Genomic DNA, 22844 nt, shown 5'->3' on the forward strand with positions numbered 1-22844 from the left:
AGAGTGTGTTTCCGATGGAGAATTGTGTCTGGGAAGTGTGGGTACGCGCGCCTGCAGCTCCTGGGGTGCACCACTGTGGTCCTCTTCGGCGGTGCTTGTGTGTCTAATTTGCCATTAATTCGCCTGTACTCTGTGTGTTCCAGTAAGTTACCTGCGGGTGTCTGGAGCGCAGGGACAGCCTACCCTGCTGTGGCTGCGAGCCTCTCTGGTTGTGTGTGTGTCGTGTATTTCCTTCCATCTGGGACTCCGTGTGCAAACAGAAATTACCCACGTGTCCGACTGTGGCTTGGAATGTGTGTGTGCGTGTCTGGAGCTCCTTGTGTGCATCAGCTGTGATCCTCCCTAGCTGTTTGTGTGCATAATTTACCATTAATTCCATCTGTGGCTCCAAGTGTCACTGGAAGTTACCGGTGTGTATCCAATTGTGCCTTTGTAGAGCGTGTACAAGTATGTCTGAGGCCCTGTGTGTTCTGCCATGACCTCTGTGCCTGTATATGCCTGTAGTTTACCTCTGAAACTCTTATGTATGTCTGTGCCAATGTAAGGTAAATGTGTGTCCATTTGTGACACTCCTGTGTGTCTGAAGCTCTGTGTATGGCTGTGACCTTCTGTGGTTGTAGTTTACCTTTGATTCCATCTTTGTGGGAGCTGTTCCTGTGTGTGTGTATTTGTGACACTGTTGCATGTGCCGGTGCCTTTCTCTTTGCAGCTAAGACCCTCCATGGCTTTGTGTGTGTGTGAAGAGAGTGAGAAGCAGAGAGACCCCTTGTGGCTCTCTGTGGGCATGGGACCCTCCCTCCTTCCTGAGACCTTGGGAGTACCCTTGACTCCAGGGAGGCAATCATGAGAACTGACATTGTCCCCCAGTTACTGTTTGCAAAGCATGTCCCATGCATTAATTATTCCAGTATCTGGCCCTCCTGTCTTCAAGTTCCACAACCCCCTGCGGCTGCATTGTTCTTGCATGGCTGTGTGTGTCAGGGTTCTCTGCCATAGCAAGGGCAGCTGACACCTTCATCCCTTGCCACTCCAGAACTGCTCTGCTTCCCCACGGACAGGATGTGTTTGTTGACTGACCATAGGACATAGTTTACCTGGGATGTTGTATGTGTTAGCTGAGGTCCTTTGTGACAAATCTCTCTGTAACGTATGAATGTATTTGCCCTTGACTTTGCTGAGACTTTCTTGTGGCTATATGTGAATATAACTTACTTGGGACCTCATGTGGTTCACTGTGTGTTTCTGTGACCCTCTGCAAGCTCTGTGCATGTGTATGCGTGTGTGTGTGTGTGTGTGTGTGTGTGTGTGTGTGTGTGTGTGTGTAACTTTTCTGGGACTTGGCTGCATGGCCCTAGAATGCTTGCAGAGGTAGGTGCGTGTATGGTTATTCTGGAACTCTCTGTGGCTCTCTGACTATAGCATGCCAGTGATGCTCTGTATGTGTATGAGAGAGAGAAGAGAAACTTCTTGCAGTTGTAGGGAAATGCATCTTACCTAGGACACCGACTGTGTGTGACCCTCACTGAGTTTCCCTTTTATGCACACCTGTGTATGCATCTGCTTCTCTAACCAGAGGCCACTTTGGGCCTACTGGGGCCCTGGAAGCTGGAAGTCAGGTGTCTGGAGTGAAGAAAACCCCGTCACTTCCGAGTCCCTGCCCCTGTAACGGTCCTCTAGCCACTTGAGGCCCCTCCCTTCACCCTGCCTCAGCCAGCCTGGTTGGGCACCAGGACCCGCCCTGAGAACTTCCTCTTTGTTCAGCCCAGGAGCAAGAACTGGGGGTGTGGATCTTGCCTGGCCTGTGTGCCTTGAACCTGTCCTCAGGCTTTCTGTCTCCAGGCCTTTCCCCTAGCCTGTGGCTGCCGGAGAGCAGAGCAGGTCTGTGTTTCATGCTAGAGGGGTGAGAAGAAAATGACAGGAGGCTGTGGTACCCACTGCTTCAGAGCCCTTCCTGCTTTCCAGTGCCCAAACTCCTGAGTGGCCTGTGGCATGCGCCCAGCCGCTCTTCTCTCCCCTGCCCTACTGGCCACCTTACTCTTTTTCAGACTTTGCCAAGCTCAGTTCTGACTCTGAACTTGATTTTCCTCACCTGGAACGGTCTTTTCCCACTTTTTATTTATTTTTATTTTTTTTATTTTTATTTTTTTTGAGTTGGAGTCTCACTCTGTCGCCCAGACTGGAGTGCAGCAGCTGCTCCCGGCCACCGCCACCTCGACCTGCTGGGCTCCGGCGATCCTTCCGCCTCAGCCTTCCGAGTAGCCGGAATTACAGGCGCGCGCTACCATGCCCGGCTAATTTTTTGATTTATTGTAGAGATGAGGTCTCGCTGCCCAGGCGGGTCTCGAACCCGCGGGCTAGGCAATCCACTCACCTCAGCCTCCCAAAGGCGCGGGATGACAGGCTGAGCCACCAAGCCCGGCTCACTTTTTATTTTTTGAGTCAGGGTCTCACTCTGTCACCCAGGCTCTCTGCAGTGTAGTGGCACGATCATAGCTCACTGCAGCCTTGACCTGCCAGGCTCAGGTGATCTTTCTGCCTCAGCCTGCCAAGTAGATGGGACTACAGGTGTTCACCACCATGCCTGGCTAACTTTTTTTGTTCCCCACACTTTGCCAGATCTGTTCTGTGTCCTCAGGGCTCAGCTCAAATGGGCCTTGCTGAGCAAGGTCTCTGCTGACTCTATCACTGAAGAAAGCATCTCTGTCCCCACTTGTCCCATCCTTTATCTCTGTGGTCTTCTAACCTGAATGTGCATCAGAATCTCTCAGACCCCACCTGAGTTTCTGATGCAGGAGATTGGGATTGGCCCTGGAATCTGCATATTCAACTGCTTCTGAGTGCTGCTGGAGCTGGAGGTCTGAGAACCCTATTGAGTTACATCATAGCACCGGCCATGACTGAGGCCACCATTCTCATGAACGTGTTTTTTTTTGAGTTGGAGTTTCACTCCGTCGCCCAGACTGGAGTGCAGTGGCCGCTCCCGGCCACCGCAGCCTCAACCCGCTGGGCTCTAGCGATCCTTCCACCTCAGCCTTCCGAGTAGCAGGAATTACAGGCGCGTGCTACCACGCCCAGCTGATTTTTGATTTGTTGTAGAGATGAGGTCTCTCCAAGTTGCCCAGGCGGGTCTCAAACCCGCGGGCTCAGGCAATCCACTCACCTCAGCCTCCCAAAGGCGTGGGATTACAGGCTGAGCCACCGAGCCCTGCTCATGAACGTGTTTTCTTACTGACGGTCTGTGATCCTCAGTTACAGGACCAGGTCCCTGCAGGCAAGGGATTGTATCAGTTTTGCTCATTTCTGTGTCCTCAGTGCCAGGTGCAGGGATAAATGACTGGAGTTTGAGGTCAGTCTGTGGAGGCTCCTAAGACCAGATTTAGGGGCTTCTGAGGCTGTCAGGGTTTATTTTTTTTTTTGAGTTGGAGTCTCACTCCGTTGCCCAGACTGGAGTGCAGTGGCCGCTTCCGGCCACCGCAGCCTCAACCTGCTGGGCTCCAGCGATCCTTCCGCCTCAGCCTTCCAAGTAGCAGGAATTACAGGCGCATGCTACTACTCCCGGCTGGGCGATGGAGTGAAACTCCAACTCAAAAAAAAAAAACAAACCCTGACAGCCTCAGAAACCCCTAAACCCGGTCTTAAGAGCCTCCACAGACTGACCTCAAACCCCAGCCATTTATCCCTGCACCTGGCACTGAGGCTGTCTGGGGCTTCTGATCTGTCAGGATCAGCGAGCCTTCTGCCCAGCGGTGCTCTTGGAGGGCGGCAGGGTTAGTCTGCCAGTCCCTGTGGGACGGGAAACCACAGAGTCGGACCAGAATGGTCTCCTTGTTCAGGTTTGGCTTGTTCTTCCTCAGGCTTTATGTGTCTCACCTCCTTTTCTCCTCCAAGCAACCCCCTCATGCACACCTGTGTGTGCATCTGCTTCTCTAACCAGAGGCCGCTTTAGGCCTATTGGGGTCCTGGAAGCTGGACGTCAGGTGTCTTCAGAGAAGAAAACCCCGTCACTTCCCAGTCCCCACTGGTATAACGATCCTCCCATCACTTGAGGCCCCTCCCTTCCCTCTGTCTTCAGCCAGCCTGGTGGGGCAGTCCCGGGGCCCGCCCTGAGCACTTCCTCCCTGTTCAGCCCAGGAACAAGAACTGGTGGGCGCTGTTGTTATTTCTGAGGCACAGGGAGGTTTGGACACTGGCCCAAGGGCACCCAGGGAGGAAGTGGCAGCACCTGACCAGAAGCCGCTGGCACTGTGGGACCCATGCTCTGGGCTGCTGCCCTGGAGACCTGAAAGTCTGTGCTGCCCTGGCTAGTCGCGCACCTGGTGGAACCCAAGTTCTGAGAGGGGAGGGGAGGGGCAAAGAGGAAGGCCGTCCAGTCCCTCAGTCCATACCACAAGTTCTTGTGGACCACCCACTGCATGCCAGGCCCCATTCTAGGGGATGGGGATGCTCCCATCCTGGTGGGGGAGAAGGATGAGAACTAGGGGAGATACAGGAGCCCGGGGAGAGACATGCCGAGGAGAAAGAGCAGAGAAGTGGGATTGGGAGAGCAGGGCATGTGACGTTAAACTAGGAGGCAGGGGGAGAGACCTGCAGGAGATGAGGGAGGCTGGGGACATCTGGATGAAAAGCATTTTGAGCAGAGGGAACAGCCAAGTAAGGAGCCGGAGGAGAGGAAGCTCTAGGCTGATGGAAGGCAGAGAAAGACCAGTTTTGGATTTTTATAGAATGAGCTGCAGCGTGGGGGGTGGGGGGAGTCTGACCTGACTCAGGTGGTCCCAGGCTCACTCTGGCTGTGTGTGGGGGGAAAAGACTGGAGGCAGGGATACCAGGGAGGAGGCTGCTGGAATGGTCCAGGGGGAAATGGTGTTAGCCCGGGCTCCCATCTATTTAATTTATTTATTCATTTATTCCACAAATTCATTTCACAAGCATCATGTGAATGCCTACCCTGGGCCCTGTCCGGAACTGTTCTCGGGACAGAACAGTGGCCAAGACAACTCCAAAGCTTGTCATCAGACAGTGACAGCCCAGAGTAGTCAGGGCAGGAATGGGAGCTACCCAGGGGGATGTGGAGACCCACAGAAGGTAGGGCATGTGTGAGCAAGAGTCTTGAGGGATGCTTAAGGATTCAGTAGGCAAGAAGAGAAGCGAGGTGTGTGCAGAGGGAACAGCATGTGATGAGGCTTGCGGGCAAGAGAAACAAGTTTGAGTTACCACCTCCATCCCAGAAGAGATGAGGGCCCCCAGGTTGGAATCCTGTCTTGAAGTAAACCAGGCGTGTGTCTTTTCAGGAGTAATTCACCTGTTTGAACCTGTTTCCTCCTCTATAAAGCAGGGATTGTAATAGTGTCAAATGCACAGGGTTGTCTGAGGAATAGTGCAATTAGTCATATAGAGAGCTTGACCTCATTCTTGATAAGGAGTCAACAAGGATCACCCCTTTAAAGTTGCCGACATCCCCACAGCCCTTATTCTAGTTTCTCTTTGTGCAGTCCAATTCGAGTGTTCTGTTTGCTTAGCATCTGTCCCTGCCAGAAGGTTGATTCCTAAGGGCAGGAGCCATGTCTGATGGTCTCTGCTCGTGCCAGCTCCAGCCCGTGCACGGTTGTTCATTTAGTCACCAGTGCTTATTGCACATTCACTGTGTGCTACGTACCATTTTAGGCGCGGGGGACACAGTGGCAGCCACAACCTCTGAAGCTCACAGTTTGGGCAGACAATAAACAAACAGTAAACGAACAGAATGAGTTTAGATAGTGTGGGTGTGACATAGAGGTGCCTCCCTTAGGCTGAGTGACCAGGAGGGAGAGTATTTGAGCTGGTGATACAGGGGCTATGTAGGGATGCACATTCCAGGAGGAGGAACCGCAAGCACAGAGGGAATGCGTGGGAATACAGTTGGAGAGCTTAGTGACAAAAGGAGACTGGAGAGGCCAGAGGGAAGGACATGGAGTCAGGGATGCGAAAGGGCCAGCTCACTAGGGCCTTGGGCCCCAAGATGAGGACTCTGCTTTTGTCTGGAGCGAGGTGCAGCCAATGTAGGACTCTGGGCCTGGAGGGCTCTGGCCTGACTCAGGTGGTCCCAGGCTTCCTCTGGCTACATTTGGGGAACAGACTGGGTGCAGAGACAAGAGCAGGGGAGTCAGGGAGGAAGCCACTGGGATGTCCAGGTGGGAAGAAATGGAGGCTGGGGCCACGAAAAGTGGGTATAATGGAAATAGATTTTTGGACATGGAGCTGGTGGGACTTGCTGACAGATTAGAAAAGAGAGGCGAGGAAAAGAAAAGACAGAAGCTCGGGTGTTTAGCTCGAGCAACTGAGTAGAAAGTCACTGTTCAATAACTATTTGTTGTGAGAATGAATTAATAAGCGAATTCAAAAACAGCAGGTGTTATTGAGAGCTCACTCGGTGCCAAGCTCTGTTAGAAGTACTTTGCACGTATTGAAAACAACCAGCCAGGCTCGGTGACTCAGCCTGTAATCCCGCGCCTTTGGGAGGCTGAGGTGAGTGGATTGCCTGAGCCTGCGGGTTCGAGACCTGCCTGGGCAACTTGGGGAGACCTCATCTCTACAATAAATAAAAAACTAGCCGGGCATGGTAGCGCGCGCTTGTAGTTCCAGCTACTCGGAAGGCTGAGGCAGAAGGACTGCCGGAGCCCAGCAGGTCGAGGCTGTGGTGGCCGGGAGCGGCCACTGCACTCCAGTCTGGGCGACAGAGTGAGACTCCAACTCAAAAAGAAAACAACCAAATGGGGACGTGTATATATCACCCCTGGATAACAAGAATGAAGTGGCCCAGCACCGAGACTTAGGGAACCTACTTTGAGTCACACTGCTAGGAAGTAGAGCAGGATGGCCGGGTGGGTGGACAGATAGATGGGTAGATGGATGGATGGGTAGATGGGTGGGGGGGCTCAATGGACTGAGGGAGGGCCCACCCAAATCAGGCCTGTCCACACACCTTTTTCCCTATAACACTCCTCTTCCTTTCTCTGCCCCCAGCACCACCCCCCACTCTGGCCGGAGCACCCCAAGCAGCTCCCCCTCTCTCCGTAAGCGGCTGCAGCTCTTGCCCCCCAGCCGTCCCCCCCCTGAACCAGAACCAGGCACCATGGTGGAGAAGGGCTCAGACAGCTCCTCAGAGAAGGGTGGGGTGCCTGGAACCCCTAGCACCCAGAGCCTGGGCAGCCGGAACTTCATCCGCAACAGCAAGGTGGGTGCCAGCCCGAGTGGGGTGGGGAAAGGGTGGGAGGGCCGTGGGGGAGACCAGGGGCCCATCCTGACTCTTCTACTCTTCTCCTTTCTCTTGCAGAAGATGCAGAGCTGGTACAGTGTAAGTGTCTGGGCCAGCGGGCTGGTTAGGAGGGTAGTGGGGAGGGGAGTGTATGCTGGGCCAGGAGGTCCAGGCTGCAGCAGTCCACGCGTGGGTGCTCAGATGAGCAGACCTAGGGTCACATCTTTGCAGCTGTTTATGTGCTATGTGACTCTGGGTGAGTCACTCTACCTCTCCGGGCCTCTTTCTCCTGGAGAAACAGCCCCACCTGACAAGGCTGAAGGGAACATCCCTAAGAGTCAGTTTTGCCGGTGGGGGTGTGACACCAGGCCTGGCTTATGTAAGAAATCGGTACAAGGCGGCTGTCATGATGGCCACTGATGTGTGCTGGACAACAGAAACCAGAAGCAGGCCAGATCCCGAAATTTCAGTGAGCCTGTCATGGGCTGAGGAGACTGACGGGGTTCTGGGAGCTTCTCGAGGCGTAAGAGGGGTGTGAGCCCCCATCCAGATCCTCACCTCCCAAGCGTCCCCCAGATGCTGAGCCCCACGTACAAACAGCGTAATGAGGACTTCCGGAAACTGTTCAGCAAACTCCCCGAAGCCGAGCGCCTCATCGTGGGTGAGTCCGGTGCCCCGGCCCAAGTTCCCAGCTCTGCCCTCCAGACTCCCCGCTGGCCTGTGGGCACCCCACAGCCGTGTGACTCGGGTGTCTGCCCGTCTCTCTCCCCGGCCACTCTCAGATTACTCCTGTGCCCTGCAGCGCGAGATCCTCCTTCAGGGCCGCCTCTATCTCTCTGAGAACTGGATCTGCTTCTACAGTAACATCTTCCGCTGGGAGACAACGGTGAGCGCGGGGTGGCCAGGGGGCGGTGGGCCCGCGGGGGGCTGTGGACACCCAGCAGGGCGGGTCGAGGAGCCGGGGGGCTCTGACGCTCCTTTCCTTCTCAGATTTCCATCCAGTTGAAGGAAGTGACGTGTCTGAAGAAGGAAAAGACAGCCAAGCTGATCCCCAATGCCATCCAGATCTGCACGGAAAGCGAGAAGGTGACGCAAAGGGCTCTGCGCCTGGATCCCGGGGTCACCCCCCTCAGCGGGCTCCTCCCCCCACCCAAAGCCTCCTTCGCCCTGCACCCTGAATTCATTCAGAGCTGCTGCCTCCTCTCCTCTCCCCCGCCCCTGCTACGGCCCTGGCCCGTCACCCCGGCCTGAACCCCACGCCGGCCTCCTGTCTCCGCCCCTGCAGCCTGTCCTCCACCTGTCCCTTGGCAGCTCAGGGTCAGAAGTCATCGTGAAACTCTCCCCTCACGTGTATCCCACACCTCAGCTGCCCCCGGCAATCGGAGGTCTCCTCCGACATGCAATTCCGTCACCTGAATCATGGCCTCACGTTTGCGGGTCGAGAGATAGCTCTCGTGCCAGTGTCATGACAACAAGAGGGAAGAAGAGGTTGGGGAGCTTTTCACAGCTGACTTCCCTTTGTGTTTTATTGGCCAAAAGTAGATCAACTGACCACCCCTGACAGCAGAGGAGACCAGGAGAGTGCCCTGGGCCTCTCACCACAGCCCCCTCCTCAAGGCTGATCCTGGCTGGAGATGGGTGTCTCCCACCCTGGACAGGGCCAGGGGCCCACCTCCTCACGCAGTGACCCTGGTGTCGTCCTGCACAGGGCTGGGGATAAGACAAATGTTTTGTGGAATGAATGCAGGGATTCCTCAGAACAGAAATGTGGAGACAGTGGATGAGACTGGTGCTCCCCCAACCCCCATCTCTCTCTTCCACCCCTTCACCCATCCTCTCCCTACAGCATTTCTTCACTTCCTTTGGGGCCCGTGACCGCTGCTTCCTCCTCATCTTCCGCCTCTGGCAGAACGCGCTGCTTGAAAAGGTGGGCCTGGGTGAGGCCTGGGTGGGGGTTGGGAGTGTACAGGGTCCGTGGCGCCAGAGATGCCAGAACCTGGGGAGCAGGAGGCACCCCCGGGTTTTCCCCATAAGCAACAGGCCCAGCGCACCTGCAGCTCCTCTGTGGTGTGGCCTGACCCTGAAGCTGAGTCTCTGGCAAAGGAAAGTAGGTAGGTGCCAGCCAGTCATAATTCATCCCTGGGGCTGGGGGGTAGGGTGGTCATCACACAAGTCCTGCTCCTACTGGCCTGCAGCACCCAGGAGCCCAAACACACTCCTGCATTCATGTCCTGCCTTCAGGGAGGCTCTTATCCCCCTGGGGCAGCTCCAGCCATGGCCATTATCACAAGCAAGAGTGCTGGAGGGTCCCAGTGAGGAGCATGAGAGAGGGACTATGCAAAGTCAGAGGCTCCTAGGAGGACAAGGGCAGAGGAGAGCCCCAAACTCAGGCCCTGGAGTTTCAACCCTGAAGTGACCCGGGACAAGTCGTTGAACCCCTTCTGTCACATGGGGACCGTCCCTACTTCGTAGCACCAAGAGCTGGGACCAGAATAAGTGGTAGGCGGCAGGTTAGTCCAGTGGTTAGCACCAAGGCTCGAGACCAGCTCCCCTGGGCTCACATCTGGCACTGCCACTTCCTAGCTGGATGACCTTGGGCGCGTTACTGTGCACCTCTCAGTATCTTGCCCTAAAGTGATGATACTATTAGCACTTACTTCCCAGAACTGTTTTGAAGACTCAGTGAGTTAGCACCTGCAAAGGGGCCAGAAGGATGCCTGGCACCTGGTAACAACTCTGGAAATGTGGGCTGCTGCCATTACTGTTTTTATTGCTGTTACTGTTATTTCATCATCACTGTCATCCAACCACTCTAACTATAGGCAGCTGAAAGCCCAAGGCTCCCGAGGACACCTGGGAAAACAGTTGGGGGTGGGGGGCGGCAGGACAGCATGGGGGTGGGAGCATCCAGGCTGGGAGCGTCGGCCCTGGAGTCTGGCTAAGCTTGACTCTCTGAGTTGCCTCTGGTCACCTTTGTGACCTTGAGCCCATGACATCCCCGCCCTGAGCCTCCGTATTCTGCTCGAAAAATGAAAACATCACCTGGCCAAATATTGTGAGAACTTCGGGGGCGTGAGGGAGAAACCCCGGGAGCAGATGTAGCCTGCAGGGGTTGCCAGCGAGCGGAGGCCAAGTCTGGTGCGAGAGATCATGGCTGTCCCCGTGTGGAAGCCGGGGGAACTGCCGAGGCCGAGACTGGTGGGGAGATGGGGTGGGATAGGCTCTGGCCCGGCAGAGAGGCCAACCCAGGTCCTGCCTGCCCAGACGCTGAGTCCCCGTGAGCTCTGGCACCTGGTGCATCAGTGCTACGGCTCGGAGCTGGGCCTCACCAGCGAGGATGAGGACTATGTCTGCCCCTTGCAGCTGAATGGTCTGGGGTGAGTCGGAGGTGGAGGGAGTGTCCAGGGGCTGGGGGAGAGCAGAGGGGCTGTGTGCAGGGTTCTCGGAGTGCTGGGTGGCCTGAGGTGGGTGCGCAAAGTCTGGGAGACCCAGAAGGGCATGTGGGGTCTCGAGGACACAACGGCTCTACTTCCTTCCCTCCCTGCAGGACGCCCAAGGAGGTAGGAGATGTGATCGCTCTGAGCGACATCACGCCCTCGGGGGCAGCTGACCGCAGCCAGGAGCCAAGCCCTGTGGGTTCGCGCCATGGCCGCGTCACCCCCAACCTGTCCCGAGCCAGCAGTGATGCAGACCATGGGGTGAGCAGGGGCACAGGGGAGAGGGGGGGTTACTGGTGGGAAGAGACAGAGGAGAGGAGTGGGGGGTGGACTGAAGGATGGCGTGGGGTGGACGGAAGAATGAGGGAGGGAACAGTGGAGGGACAGGACGGAGATGGGAAGATGGGCCAGGGACAGATTGGAAAAGAGAGACAGGCAAGCCAGGGGACAAATATACTAAAGGGGTGAGAGACAGAAGAGACACACAGGACAGGCAAGAAAGCTTATGGCCCAGGCATCCCAGACAGGCCTGGCCGGGGCTGAGTGGAGCCCTCGTCTGGGTGGCCCCAGGACCCTCCCAGCTGTGCTGTGCACACACCACTCCCCAGCATTGGCTCCTGCTCAGGGCTGGGACAGGCTCTGGGATCCTTGGGGACTCTGGAGGGCCCTCAGGCTGGGTGAAGATGCAGTGAGGCTGGATGAAGCCGTTCTCTGCAGGCAGAAGAGGACAAAGAGGAGCAGGCCGACAGCCAGCCAGATGCCTCCTCCAGCCAGACAGTGACCCCAGCGGCTGAACCGCCGAGCACAGAGCCCACCCCGCCTGACGGGCCCACCTCCCTGGGCCCCTTGGACCTGCTGCCCAGTGAGGAGCTGCTGACGGACACAAGCAATTCCTCTTCGTCCACGGGGGAGGAAGGTGAGGCAGGTGGGCCCGATTCGGTCGCCTCAGGTACACACAACAAACCTCACGCAGGCTTGAGCAAGAGGGTGTTTGTTTGTTTGTTTTGATTTCTTGGCTTATGGCACCAAGAAATTTGGGGGTATGGCGTCCAGCCGTGTTGTGGGAAATCTGTCTTTACTCCTGCTTTGAAGGCAGCATGGCAGGGTGGTCATGGGCACAGACTCTGAAGGCAGGTGGCCAGGGTTTGTATCCTGGCCACACTGCTTCCTAGCTGTGTAACGTGGGCAAATTATGTAACTTCTCTGACCTTCCCTTTCCTCATCTGAAAATGGGGTTAGCAATAATAGTATCCATTGCATAGGGTCAAGAGAATTAAATGAGTTGGCACATCTAAAATGCTTGGATAGTAAGTGTTAGCTACTATTATTTATTTATTTACTTATTTATTTTGAGTTGGGGGCCTCACTCTGTCACCCAGGCTGGAGGGCAGTGGCGTGATCATGACCCACCACAGCCTCGACCTCCTGGGCTCAGGTGATCCTTCCGCCTCAGCCTCCCCAGTAGCTGGGATTTCAGGTGTGTGCCACCATGCCTGGCTAATTTTTTTGGATTTTTGTAGAGATGAGATCTTGCTATGCTGCCCAAGCTGGTCTTAAGCTCCTGGGCTCAAGCAGCCCTCCCACCTCAACCTCCCAAAGGCATGGGCCACCACACCCAGCTATTATCATTATTTCTATTATTATCATTATGTTCATTTTCTCTCTGTCAACTGATTCTCTGGTAGGCTCTTTCTTGTGGGGCAGAGATGGCCTCACCCATGCCCTAGATGAGTCTGGCAGAGAGAACAGGTCTTTCCCAGTGGGTACAGCAGACACCTTGGGCTGTGACTGGTCCAACTTGGGGAACGAACCCTGTGGCTCACTGGCCTGGCCTGGGTCTCATGCACACATCCCTGAACCAATCACTGACTGAGAGCTACAGGCTGTTGTCTAGAAGCACATGCCCACCCCTGCTAATCCCAGTGGTTTCAGTTGGCTGGGCCTAAGCATATTCCCCATTTGGAACCAATCACAGCAGCTGTTTGGCTGGACCTGGGGCACATGGCCAGCTTCAACCACGAGTCAGAGGGGGCTGGTAAGGGCTCTGTGTCATGTCTGCTCTGGTCCAGGAAAAATGATCTGCCGGCCCACCCCTCAAGGCCTAGGAGTGGTACTCACAGGGAGGGTGGAGTGAAGACGGACATCATCCTCTGCCCCTCTCTGTCTCCCAGCGGACCTGGCCGCCCTGCTTCCCGACCTCTCTGGCCGTCTCCTCATCAATTCTGTCTTCCACGTGGGCGCCGAGCGGCTCCAGCAAATGCTCTTCTCAGACTCACCCTTCCTACAGGGTTTCCTGCAGCAGTGCAAGTTCACAGGTCAGGGGCACGGGAGGGAGATATCGCCATTACCCACCCAGTGCAGCGAGGGCAGTGAGGCAGGGTAAGCTGGAGTCGGGCAGATGCTGGCATAATGGGGTAGTGCTTAAAGCAGCATCTGTGAGACCAGGAGTAGCTTTGCCTCTTACTGGTGCCTTGGGCAGGGTTTTGAGCCTCTCTGTGCCTCCGTTTTTTCTTCTGTATAATGGGGATATGATAATAGTACCCGTCTTATCAATTCTTATGAGAAAAGAATGAGTTAATACTAGAAAAATACCTAGAACAATAGCATATAGTAAGCATTTAATAAATACAGATTAATGACCACACATTAAGTGTTTCACTCTAATTCTTGGAGGCTTACAAGAGCCCAGGATAGACAAACACCTGTCTTCAATGTCCAGAATTTAATGAGACAGCAGGGAGTGTATACCCAGACAGACAAATACCACACGTTAGAGGTGTGGTGTGTGTTAAGGGTGGGTAGGAAGGTGGGAGGATGTGGAATCAAAACCAAGACCCGAAGGGGGAACTGAGGAAGGCCAGAAAAGGGAAGGGGTGGGGGCGGAGGAACCCTGGGAAAAATCTCTTGCAGCGGGGCCACTGCGGTCCAGTGTGGAGAGGGGATGCCACCGTGCCAGGTGAGGCTGAAGGATTGCCGGGACCAGCTGAGGAGCTTGGCAGGCTACAAAAGAGATTCAGGCATGAGGGGCTAGTCACTTGGCTTGCTTTCTTTTTTCTGTTGATGAGAATGAACCATGGAGAGTCCCCTACAGAATCTGTAATCCCCCCTTGTGTTGGGGGGATTGCAGGTCCCCCAAAACTATGCTTCTGTTCTGGAGGGAAGGCATGTCAGGCTGATGAATTTAGACTCGATCCTGGGGAACTGGAGAGCCATGGCGTGCTCTTGGCAGATAAGGGACTGCGTCAGCTTGGCTTTAACAAGATACAGCTGAACCAGATGTGGAGCCTGAGGCCCGGCGCTCGGGGAAGCTAGGGCGGAGCCCTGGGCAGGCAAGGGTGGGCTGAGCCAGGAGTGATACGTGGGACGTCTGCTAAACAGACAGTGGAGCTGGCTGCCTGGGAGAGGGGCATGTCTGGGGCAAGACCCAGGGCTCCTGGGAGTCTGTAGGACACCGGGGCCCACCCTGAGATTGGGACGCGAGAGGGACGGCAAGGTTGAGGAGATGCTGCAGCCGTGAGGGTCCCGGTGAAGGGTTCCGGGTACTTCCAGGGAAGGATGTTCAGAAGATTGCAGTGCTGGTGCTCAGGGGAGAAGCCAGGACTGGTGCAGAGGGGGAAACTGAAGCTGGGGCATTGATGGGATGGCCACAGGAGGGTGAGCAGTGCCGGGAGAGAGGTCCTAGCTCTGAGCATCACCGGCATTTAGAGTTTGGGGCTCTTGGAAGGAAGGTGGGAGGAAAACGAGGTGGCGACATGGAGCAGGGGGGCCGTCAGGGACAATCCTCAAACGGCTGAGTGTCCTGCAGCCTGTGGGCAAAGGGCCGGGGGACACCCTCCTCATGCTGCCCCTCCCTCCCCCAGACGTGACCTTGAGCCCCTGGAGCGGGGACAGCAAGTGCCACCAGCGCCGAGTGCTGACGTACACCATTCCTATCAGCAACCCGCTGGGCCCCAAGAGCGCCTCTGTGGTGGAGACACAGGTGGGCCAGGCAGGGTGGCTGGGCAGGTAGGACGGCTGAGTGGGGTGGCCCTGACGCCCCCTCCCTTGTCCCCACAGACGCTGTTCCGGCGCGGCCCCCAGGCTGGCGGGTGCGTGGTGGACTCCGAGGTGCTGACGCAGGGCATCCCTTACCAGGACTACTTCTACACTGCCCATCGCTACTGCATCCTGGGCCTGGCTCGGAACAAGGCCCGGCTCCGGTGAGCAGTGGCCAGGCCCCTCGACCTGACACCCTGATGGTCCCAAGTCCACCGCAGTGTCAGTGCCCACCCTGGCAGAGGAACAGATGCCTGGGGTCCTGAGGCCTCTGTACTCTGAAGAGTAGGGGGTAGACAGAGAGGTGGCCTGGGGTGACTCCTCCCATCTACAGAGGGTTGCTTGCCTCTCAAGACTGAGGAGACGGCAAGACCAGATGAAATCTCCTCCCTCAGGAAGCTCATATGCTCATATTCTGGTGGGTAATTCACAATAAAGAAATAATTAGGAAAATCTCCAGAACACTCCCTGGGGCTAAGGGCTATGGAGAGGAGGTGGTGGGTCAGTGGAGGGCTTTACACTCAATTAGCTGGTCAGGGAAGGCTCCTCTGGGAAAAGAATTTTTCACCAAGAACCTGAAGGAGGTGAGAGCAATTCATTGGGACAGCCAGTGCCTAGACACTGAGGCAAGAGTGTGGGAGATGGCTGGAATGGAGTAAGTGGGGATCAGCATAGGAGGTGAGATCAAAGGGGTGGACCAGATCAGGCATGGCCCTGTGGGTCACGGTGAAGACTTTAGCTGTTACCTGGAATGAGGTGCAGCCAGGGCAGGGCCTGACCTGACTCAGGTGGTCTCCCAGGCTCCCTCTGACTGCAGGTGGGAACAGACTGTGGGTACAGGGAGGCCAGGAAGGAGGTTTCCAGGATGTCCAGGAAGGAGGGGATGGAAGCTGGCCAGGGTGGGGAGTGGGGAGAAGGATTTAGATTCGGGGAGATTTTGTAGGTGGAGCCAACAGTTTGCCGAGAGCCTGGACGTGGGAGTGAGGGGAAGAGAGAGCTCAAACAATACCCAAGGTGTCTGACCTGAGCCGCTAGAAGACGGGGCTGCTGTTGACCAAGATGGGGACCGTGGGGAGGAAGAGGTTTGGGGAATGATCCAGTTTGGGCCGGGTTGAGCTGAGCTGTCTCCTCGACCCCCATGGGGAGTTGGAGGGCAGCAGCCAGATGGAAGCAGTTCAAGGGTGAGGCCGGCTAAGACTGGGTCTGGGGTGGACGGTGCTCGGGAGGGGGGTGGTGCACGGGCATCCAGGGAAGCCATGGTGTTTTGTCTGTGAGTGACAAGGGGCGCACCCTGAGTTAGGGGAAGGAAAGATGCCACCCGGAGGATGGAGCAACCAGGGCTGGAGTCGTACCCTGACCCCTCCACCCCTGTTTTCCCGACCCCAGCGTGTCCTCCGAGATCCGCTACCGAAAGCAGCCATGGAGCCTGGTGAAGTCGCTCATTGAGAAGAACTCATGGAGCGGCATTGAAGAGTATTTCCACCACCTGGGTAGGGACAGCAGGCCGGCCGGGCTGGGAGGGGTCGCCGCCTCGCGGGGTACTGACACCCGGAGCCTTTTCTCCCTTCTGCAGAGCGAGAGCTCACCAAAGCTGAGAAGCTGTCTCTGGAGGAGGGCGGGAAGGATGCCCGGGGGTTGCTGTCCGGCCTGCGGCGGCGGAAGCGGCCCCTAAGCTGGCGGGCTCACGGGGAGGGGCCCCAGCACCCAGACCCTGACCCCTGCGCCCGGGCTGGTATGCACACCTCAGGTACGTTCCACCAGGGCCTGGTCAGGATGGATGGAGGAGTCAGAGTGGCCTTGGGTGGCGCTGTCTGACTCCAGGCTGCCCTCCCACAGGCTCCCTCAGCTCCCGCTTCTCAGACTCGCCCGTGGACCAGGGCCCTGGAGCAGGCATCCCTGGAGCCCTTGTTCTCATCAGCATCGTGTGAGTAAGAGACAGGATTGGGGCCAGACGGGCATGGATCCACATCCTGCCTGTGTGACCTGGGGCAAGTGCTTGGCCTCTCTGGGCCTCTGCTTAAGTGAGAGCATGGCCTCACCTTCCAGCAAGAATTAGATGAGATGATGTTTGAGATGCGTCAGTTTGTCATGCAGAATCCTTCCCTGCTGGAAGAGCAGAGCCCTGGGGGCCACAGGCCAGAGGGGCCTGACCGTACCTAGGAATCCAGGAGGGTTTTTCTGGAAGAGCATGCCCCCAAAGTATCTCGAATCAGGTGAAGGGGAGAGGTGTGCAAGAGAAGTGAGGTCATTTGTACACTTTACTCATGTTGTCTGTGCCACCCCTCAGCTAAGTGCGTAGGGTGATTAGGGCCAGGATAGGGAGGCACAGGCAGAGGGACCGGGGCTGGGGCCAGGTCGGGGGGACCCCGTGAGGCCAGGGATGCCCTCCTCCCAGGTGTGCAGGTTGGGTAATCAGGGCAGCTTCCTAGAAAGCAGAGGTCTCTGAGCCAAGAAGGGCTTAGGCAGGGAGACCCACAGGCACGGAGCCCGCGGTGTGGGTGGGCAGGACACTCAGAGGAAATGGAAGTGACATTTGGGCTTCAAGCAGACCCCGGGTGCCAAGGGTCAGATCAGCCACATGCTCAGTGTCTCTGGGCCTCAGCTGCCCAATGCTGGTCCAGGGAAAGGCTGTGGGGGTGCCGGGGCCCGGAGCTGCCTGGGGTGGACAGGGTTGGGGGGCCAGGTGGCGCTCACCTCTTTGTCTCCCCTCCCTGCTGCTACAGGATCTGTGTGAGGTAGGGTCCCGCCTCCTCCGCCTGCTCCCCGTCCCTGCATCCCATCCCAGCTGCAGCCCCTGCTCTGCACTCCATGCTCCCCTGGCTTTCCCAGGGAGGTGGCCTGGCAGTCAAGGATCCCGGCTTCAGGCCCGGATTTGAACTCTGACTGTTCTACTTTTATACCATGTGACCCTGGGCATGTCTTCCACCCTCTCTGAGCCTCAGTTTCCTCCCCTAAAGGCGGGTTAAACATGGCGCCCCCAGTTGTGTGGGGGGTTCAGAGCTCCGTGCCGACTCGTGGGAGCCTCTGGTCGCCAGGATGCCTGACCTCTGACTCCTGTCCCCAGCCTCATCGTCCTCATCGCCCTCAACGTTCTGCTCTTCTATCGCCTCTGGTCCCTGGAGCGGACGGCTCACACCTTCGAGTCCTGGCACAGTCTGGCCCTTGCCAAGGGGTAAGCAGGCAGCCTGAGGGGGCCGGGGGCCTCGGGCAGATCAAGGGAGGCCGAGACCCCACTCAGGCCCTGTGTCCCCACAGCAAGTTCCCACAGACGGCCACAGAATGGGCAGAGATCCTGGCCCTGCAGAAGCAGTTCCACAGCGTGGAGGTGCACAAGTGGCGGCAGATCCTGAGGGCTTCCGTGGAGCTCCTGGACGAGGTAGGAGGTGACCGCGTGGCCAGGCCGTGTGGGGCCACAGGGCAAGGGGTCCCGAGACCCCGTCACATCCCAGGACACACAGTTGCCTTTTCCTCCCTGGGTCTCAGTTTCCTCCCCTGCAAAATGAGGAAGCTGCTCAGAGCACCCACCCCACAGGGTTGCCGGGGAAATCAGTGGGATGGAAGGAAGAATTTATTCATTCACATCCCAGAAGAAAGTTCAGGGCTGTCTCGGTTCAGGCAGTGCTGGGTCTGGCCACTCAGTCGGAGTAAGAATCGGTCTCTACCATCTCTGGGCTCTGCTCATCCCCAGGATTGGCTTTGTTTGGGGGCATCCCTTCCCTCAGGATGGCCTAGGGGTCCCTGCCGCTCGAGGCCAACATCCTAAGGAAATAACTCATCCGCTGGCTGCTGGGGTCGCATGCTCACCCCGGACCAATCACCGTGGCCAGGGTAGACAAGGCTTGATCCCTGGACCCCTTGCCCCACTTCAGGATGACTAAGGGGTCACATGTTCTTGGGGGGAGAGCTTCTCAAGAATATTGGGGTCACCAAAAGGAGATTGACCCAGACACTCCGTGTAGTTCAGAGGCAGCATGTATTCAGACGACAGTTCAAATTCGGTGTGGGACCTTGTGTAAGTGACTTTACCATTTGTGCCGCTGTACCTGGGATAATAATTGATGCTAACCCAAACTGATGTGAGGGTGCAATGAGTTAATATTTGGAATAGTGCCGGGCACACAGCAGACACTTTATGTGTGTTTGCTCTTCTGAGTGTGAGCCTAGTGCAAGCACACAGGTGCTCGATAAATGTGACGTCACTCCCACAGCAATGCCCTCAGTCTCCAGTAGACCCAGGCTAGCAGCTGTAGTAGGTCAGGGCAAATGCAAAAGTTGTGGTGACAATGACATTGTGTCTGGTCAGACCCTTCCATAATGCTGAGACCCATCCATTGCACCCTGAAGTCATGCTCATAGGGAAAGGCTCCCTGGAAAGGGCCGTGTAGGACATTTTGCAGAGAGGAAACTGTAGGACAGGGTGGGGAGAGAATTAAGGCTGAGGCCCCCATCCTGAGTTAAATTCTTCATTATTTTCCTCTCTCAAATTTCCAAGGGTACAGAGTTGGCTTCACAAATTAGCGCTAACAGCAGGTGCGGCTTCAGCACATACCCAGAGCCAGGACTGTTCTAAGAGCTAAATATCATTAACTGCCTTATCCTCATAGCCAGCCTTGGAGGAAGGTACTTTTGTTATCCCCACTTTATACATAAGTAGGAGGTACGAGAAGTTCAGGAACTTGCCCAAGTCACAAAGGGAGTTATAATGGCTCATGTGCATTGCATACTTACTGTATGCCAGGTCTTGGTATTCATTGGGTCCCTGAAATAATCCTATAAAGCAGGTATGCTATTGACCCATATTTCAGATGAGGGGACTTGGTCCAGAACAGTTAAGGGATTTGCCCAAGGTTACCCAGTAAGCCGCTGAGGCAGGATTTGAACCCAGGCCATCTGGGTCCCAGGTGCACACTAGACCTTTTCCTCTGCTGCCTCTGAGAAGTTAGACTGAGTGTGGTATGGCTCTCCTCACATCCCTGAGTGACCCTGGTGGTGGGTGTGACCTCGGCCATCCCTAGTTCCTCAACTGCAGGATGGGGGTGGGCGATATCACCCCACCTATGCTCACCCCTGCTGTGTCCACCTCCTCCCCCAGATGAAGTTCTCGCTGGAGAAGCTGCATCAAGGCATCACGGTCTCAGACCCTCCCTTCGACACTCAGCCCCGGCCTGAGGACAGCTTTTCCTGAGGACGCCTGGCCACGCAGCCATCCCCCAAATGGACAGATGGACACACAGAACCTCGGCGGCCACTGCTGGCACAGTGTGAGCGCCGGGCACCTCCCGCCCGCCCCTCCCAGCGGCCTGACCTGGGACTGCACAGACGTGGGGACCACAGACGGAGATGCACTTTAGACCGGGGAACTGGCCTGGCCTTTGGCAGGCCCCCACTAACTTATTTTGCCTGGCTGGGGTGGTGGTGGGGGCCCCTCCCGGGGTGCACAATTCCCTCAGCTCGGGGTTTAATGTATTATATTTATTTGGGGCTGACAGCCCCAATAAAGGGTTGGAAATGGCTGTGGCTATGGCTGTGGGGCCCTGGGAGTGGGTGGGACTTCCTGTGGTGGGGAGGGACATCTGTCTGTTTTCTGGAACCACGGCCACTGAAACACTCTGGAATTCCCCCAGGATCTCATGCAAACTTTGCGTCATCCTTGAGCAGGAGCTCTGAGGACAGACTCTGGCGGCCTGAGTTCAAGTCCCGCCTCTTAGCAGTCGCGTAACTGGAGCAGGTCAATCGCTGAGCTTCCGTTTCCTTTTCTGTACAATGGACATCAATTAAAGCCTCTGTCTCTCTTGGGGTTGTTACAGGTGACCCATTCTCAAACTAGCGGCTCCTGGAGGGCTTGTTAAAAAACAGACTGCTGGGCCCCACCCTCAGAAGCTCTGTTTCAGTAGATCTGGGGCAGGACTCAGGGTCTGCATTTCTGACAAGTAAAGGGCCAGAGGGGACCACACTTTGGGAACTGTTATTATGAATTCAAAGAGTTAATAAATATGGCTACCTATAACAGGGCCTGGCACAGAGTAAGTATTCAATAAATGTTACGCTTATTGCATAAAAATAGAGAGGAAAAAAGTAACTTGTGTAGTGAGTACCAAGCACGTACCAAGCTTTGTGCCAAGATCTGATGTTCATTCTATTCTCACAGTGACTCCATGAGGTGAAGACAAAGATTTATACGCCTGAGGCCACCCAGCAGGGAAGCGGATTCCAGGCCTGGCCCTGGCTGTCTCCACATTTAGATGTATGGTCCTAGCCCCCTCAGGACTCCACAAGAGCCCGTGCAGGAGAGGTCGCTTGGACCCCTGTTTTACAGATGAGGACATGGGCTTAGAGGTAGAGTCCCTGATCTAGGTGGAACCTGTGACATTCTCAGCCCTGTGCTGGCTCCAGAGTGAGTGAGGACAGAGAGACTTTTGGCACGTCACACACCTGGCTGTGAGAATCATCTGAGCTGATGGCCTGGGGCAGGGGACTGGAAGAGGCATTGGGGACAGGAAGATGGATCACGAGTGGCAAAGGGCAGAGCCAGCCTCTCCTGCCCTCTAGCTGTGTGATCACGGCAAGTTATCCACCCTGAGCCTCAGTTCCCCATACCTGCAACAGGAACCTAGTGGTAATATCCACCTCGTAGGAAGAATTATGAGCCAGTATTAGCCAGAAAAGCACTAAGCCCATAGTAGGTATTCAGCAAACGCCCATTTATAGGATTGTTAGTAGGTGCCTTGTGCTCAGTGCCAGGGTCTGTCCTCACTGTGCCTCCACCTACCATCCCCCACCAGAGGAAAGGTCTGGAACAGCAAGAAGGTTATTTTCTGCAGGGGAATTTCACAGCTCAGACCACAAAGGCGTCCAGTGTCCCTGGCTCCCTGCCCCTCTGCCCTGGGCCTACCTTATACCCTGGTTCCTCTTTCCCAGTAGGGCCGGGCCAGGGGAGTTCTGGGATCTGTGCCTCCCAAAACTGGAAGCTAAGGCCTGGGCTGTGACTCCCAGGCAAGAGTTTCATCCCCACCTCGGGTCCTGACAACCCCAAACTCCCACCCTCACTCTTTCCACTGGGCAGAGGCTACTGGTAGGACAGGCCACCCCCCATTGCTGGGGCAGGATGCCAAGTCCGCTTTCGGTCAGCTGCATGACCCTGGGCAAGGGAGTGGCCCTCTCCCAGCCTCAGTTTCCTTTCTATAAAATGAGGATAACAGAACTTGCTGCAAAGGCAGTGGCACTGATTCCCACGAATCAGAAGCATTGGCATTAATTTGACTTCACAAATTAGCGCTAACAGCAGGTGCAGAAGGAGCACATACCTGGAGACAGAATATTCTGAGAGCTAAACACGATTAACTGCTTCATCCTCACATTTATTGAGTACCTGCAAGGTGCCAGGCACCGTTCAAGGGGCTAGAGATAGTGGTGCACGGGACGGTGTCCTCGCCCTGGGGAATCCTACGTTCCAGGGTGGGAGGGACAGAACTACAAAAAGGAAAGACACAATGTCAGGTGGTGACAAGTGCTGTGGAAAAAACTACACAAGAGTAAAGGAGGTCAAGAAAGGAGTGGGGGAGGCAGTTTACCCTGAACGGACACAGAAGACCTGACGAAGGTGACATTGGAGCCAGGAGCTGCAGGGGGGAGGAAGGCAGGAGCCCTTTGGTCGTGGGGAGAAGTGTAGTCCGGGCAGAGGCAGGAATGAGCTCCCTGTGTTGGGAACAGCAGAGGGCCCTGGATAGCCAGAGGGAGGTGGGGGCAGAGAGGGTAGAAGGTGACGTCAGAGACATGAGGGCGTGTGGGGGGATCATGAAGGGGCCCTCCTGAAACACGGCACCTCCAACCCCCCCACCCCCGGCAGTTTCTCTGGCTGAGACTCCAGGGTGCCCCACCTGCGGCTTGGGTGGGGTCTGGAGTATTGTCTGTAGCCCTAGCCTGAACCGCCTCCCGCCCCCAGTGCCCGCTTGGGCCCCCGCACAGGGACCTCCAGGCCTGGACGTCGGGGATCCCAGCGGGAGACCCCTTGGAAGTCCCGTCCGAGCCCCCTCCAGCGTCTCAAGTCGGCAGCGCGGCCCCCAAACTGCCCTCTAAGTCCTCGTGCGACGCCCAGGGTGACCTTCCCCAGACTGCGAAGACGGGGAGTCCCCGGAGTCTGG

General features: G+C 56.3%; 1 protein-coding gene and 1 long non-coding RNA gene across 3 annotated transcripts in view; one reads left to right on the forward strand and one right to left on the reverse strand.

Moving 5' to 3' along the window:
• Positions 1 to 20499, forward strand: part of GRAMD1A (GRAM domain containing 1A) — a 24750-nt gene extending 4251 nt beyond the window's left edge. The window contains exons 3-21 of one of the 2 annotated variants that reach the window (XM_021717836.1): positions 7000 to 7210; positions 7310 to 7330; positions 7808 to 7892; positions 8014 to 8117; positions 8222 to 8317; positions 9078 to 9158; positions 10496 to 10608; positions 10779 to 10929; positions 11386 to 11584; positions 12840 to 12983; positions 14529 to 14647; positions 14725 to 14867; positions 16090 to 16193; positions 16277 to 16450; positions 16540 to 16627; positions 17427 to 17438; positions 17768 to 17875; positions 17959 to 18079; positions 19796 to 20499. In XM_021717836.1, coding sequence (XP_021573511.1) covers positions 7000 to 7210; positions 7310 to 7330; positions 7808 to 7892; positions 8014 to 8117; positions 8222 to 8317; positions 9078 to 9158; positions 10496 to 10608; positions 10779 to 10929; positions 11386 to 11584; positions 12840 to 12983; positions 14529 to 14647; positions 14725 to 14867; positions 16090 to 16193; positions 16277 to 16450; positions 16540 to 16627; positions 17427 to 17438; positions 17768 to 17875; positions 17959 to 18079; positions 19796 to 19888 — 2167 coding nt within the window. In that variant the 3' untranslated portion in view covers positions 19889 to 20499. Of the gene's footprint in view, positions 1 to 6997; positions 7211 to 7309; positions 7331 to 7807; positions 7893 to 8013; positions 8118 to 8221; positions 8318 to 9077; positions 9159 to 10495; positions 10609 to 10778; positions 10930 to 11385; positions 11585 to 12839; positions 12984 to 14528; positions 14648 to 14724; positions 14868 to 16089; positions 16194 to 16276; positions 16451 to 16539; positions 16628 to 17426; positions 17439 to 17767; positions 17876 to 17958; positions 18080 to 19795 lie in introns of those variants that run through there. The other variant, XM_021717837.1, reaches the window with a different exon arrangement.
• Positions 20500 to 22040: 1541 nt separating this feature from the next.
• On the reverse strand, positions 22041 to 22358 carry LOC110596586. The gene is made up of 2 exons (XR_002482572.1): positions 22275 to 22358; positions 22041 to 22173 (listed from the first exon to the last, which is right to left on the reverse strand). It is a non-coding gene; the product is annotated as an uncharacterized LOC110596586 (long non-coding RNA).
• Between the last annotated feature and the right edge of the window lie 486 nt (positions 22359 to 22844).

This window comes from Carlito syrichta, unplaced genomic scaffold, assembly GCF_000164805.1.
Source record: "Carlito syrichta isolate Samal-C Ts95f unplaced genomic scaffold, Tarsius_syrichta-2.0.1 Scaffold311223, whole genome shotgun sequence".
Taxonomy (NCBI): domain Eukaryota; kingdom Metazoa; phylum Chordata; class Mammalia; order Primates; family Tarsiidae; genus Carlito; species Carlito syrichta.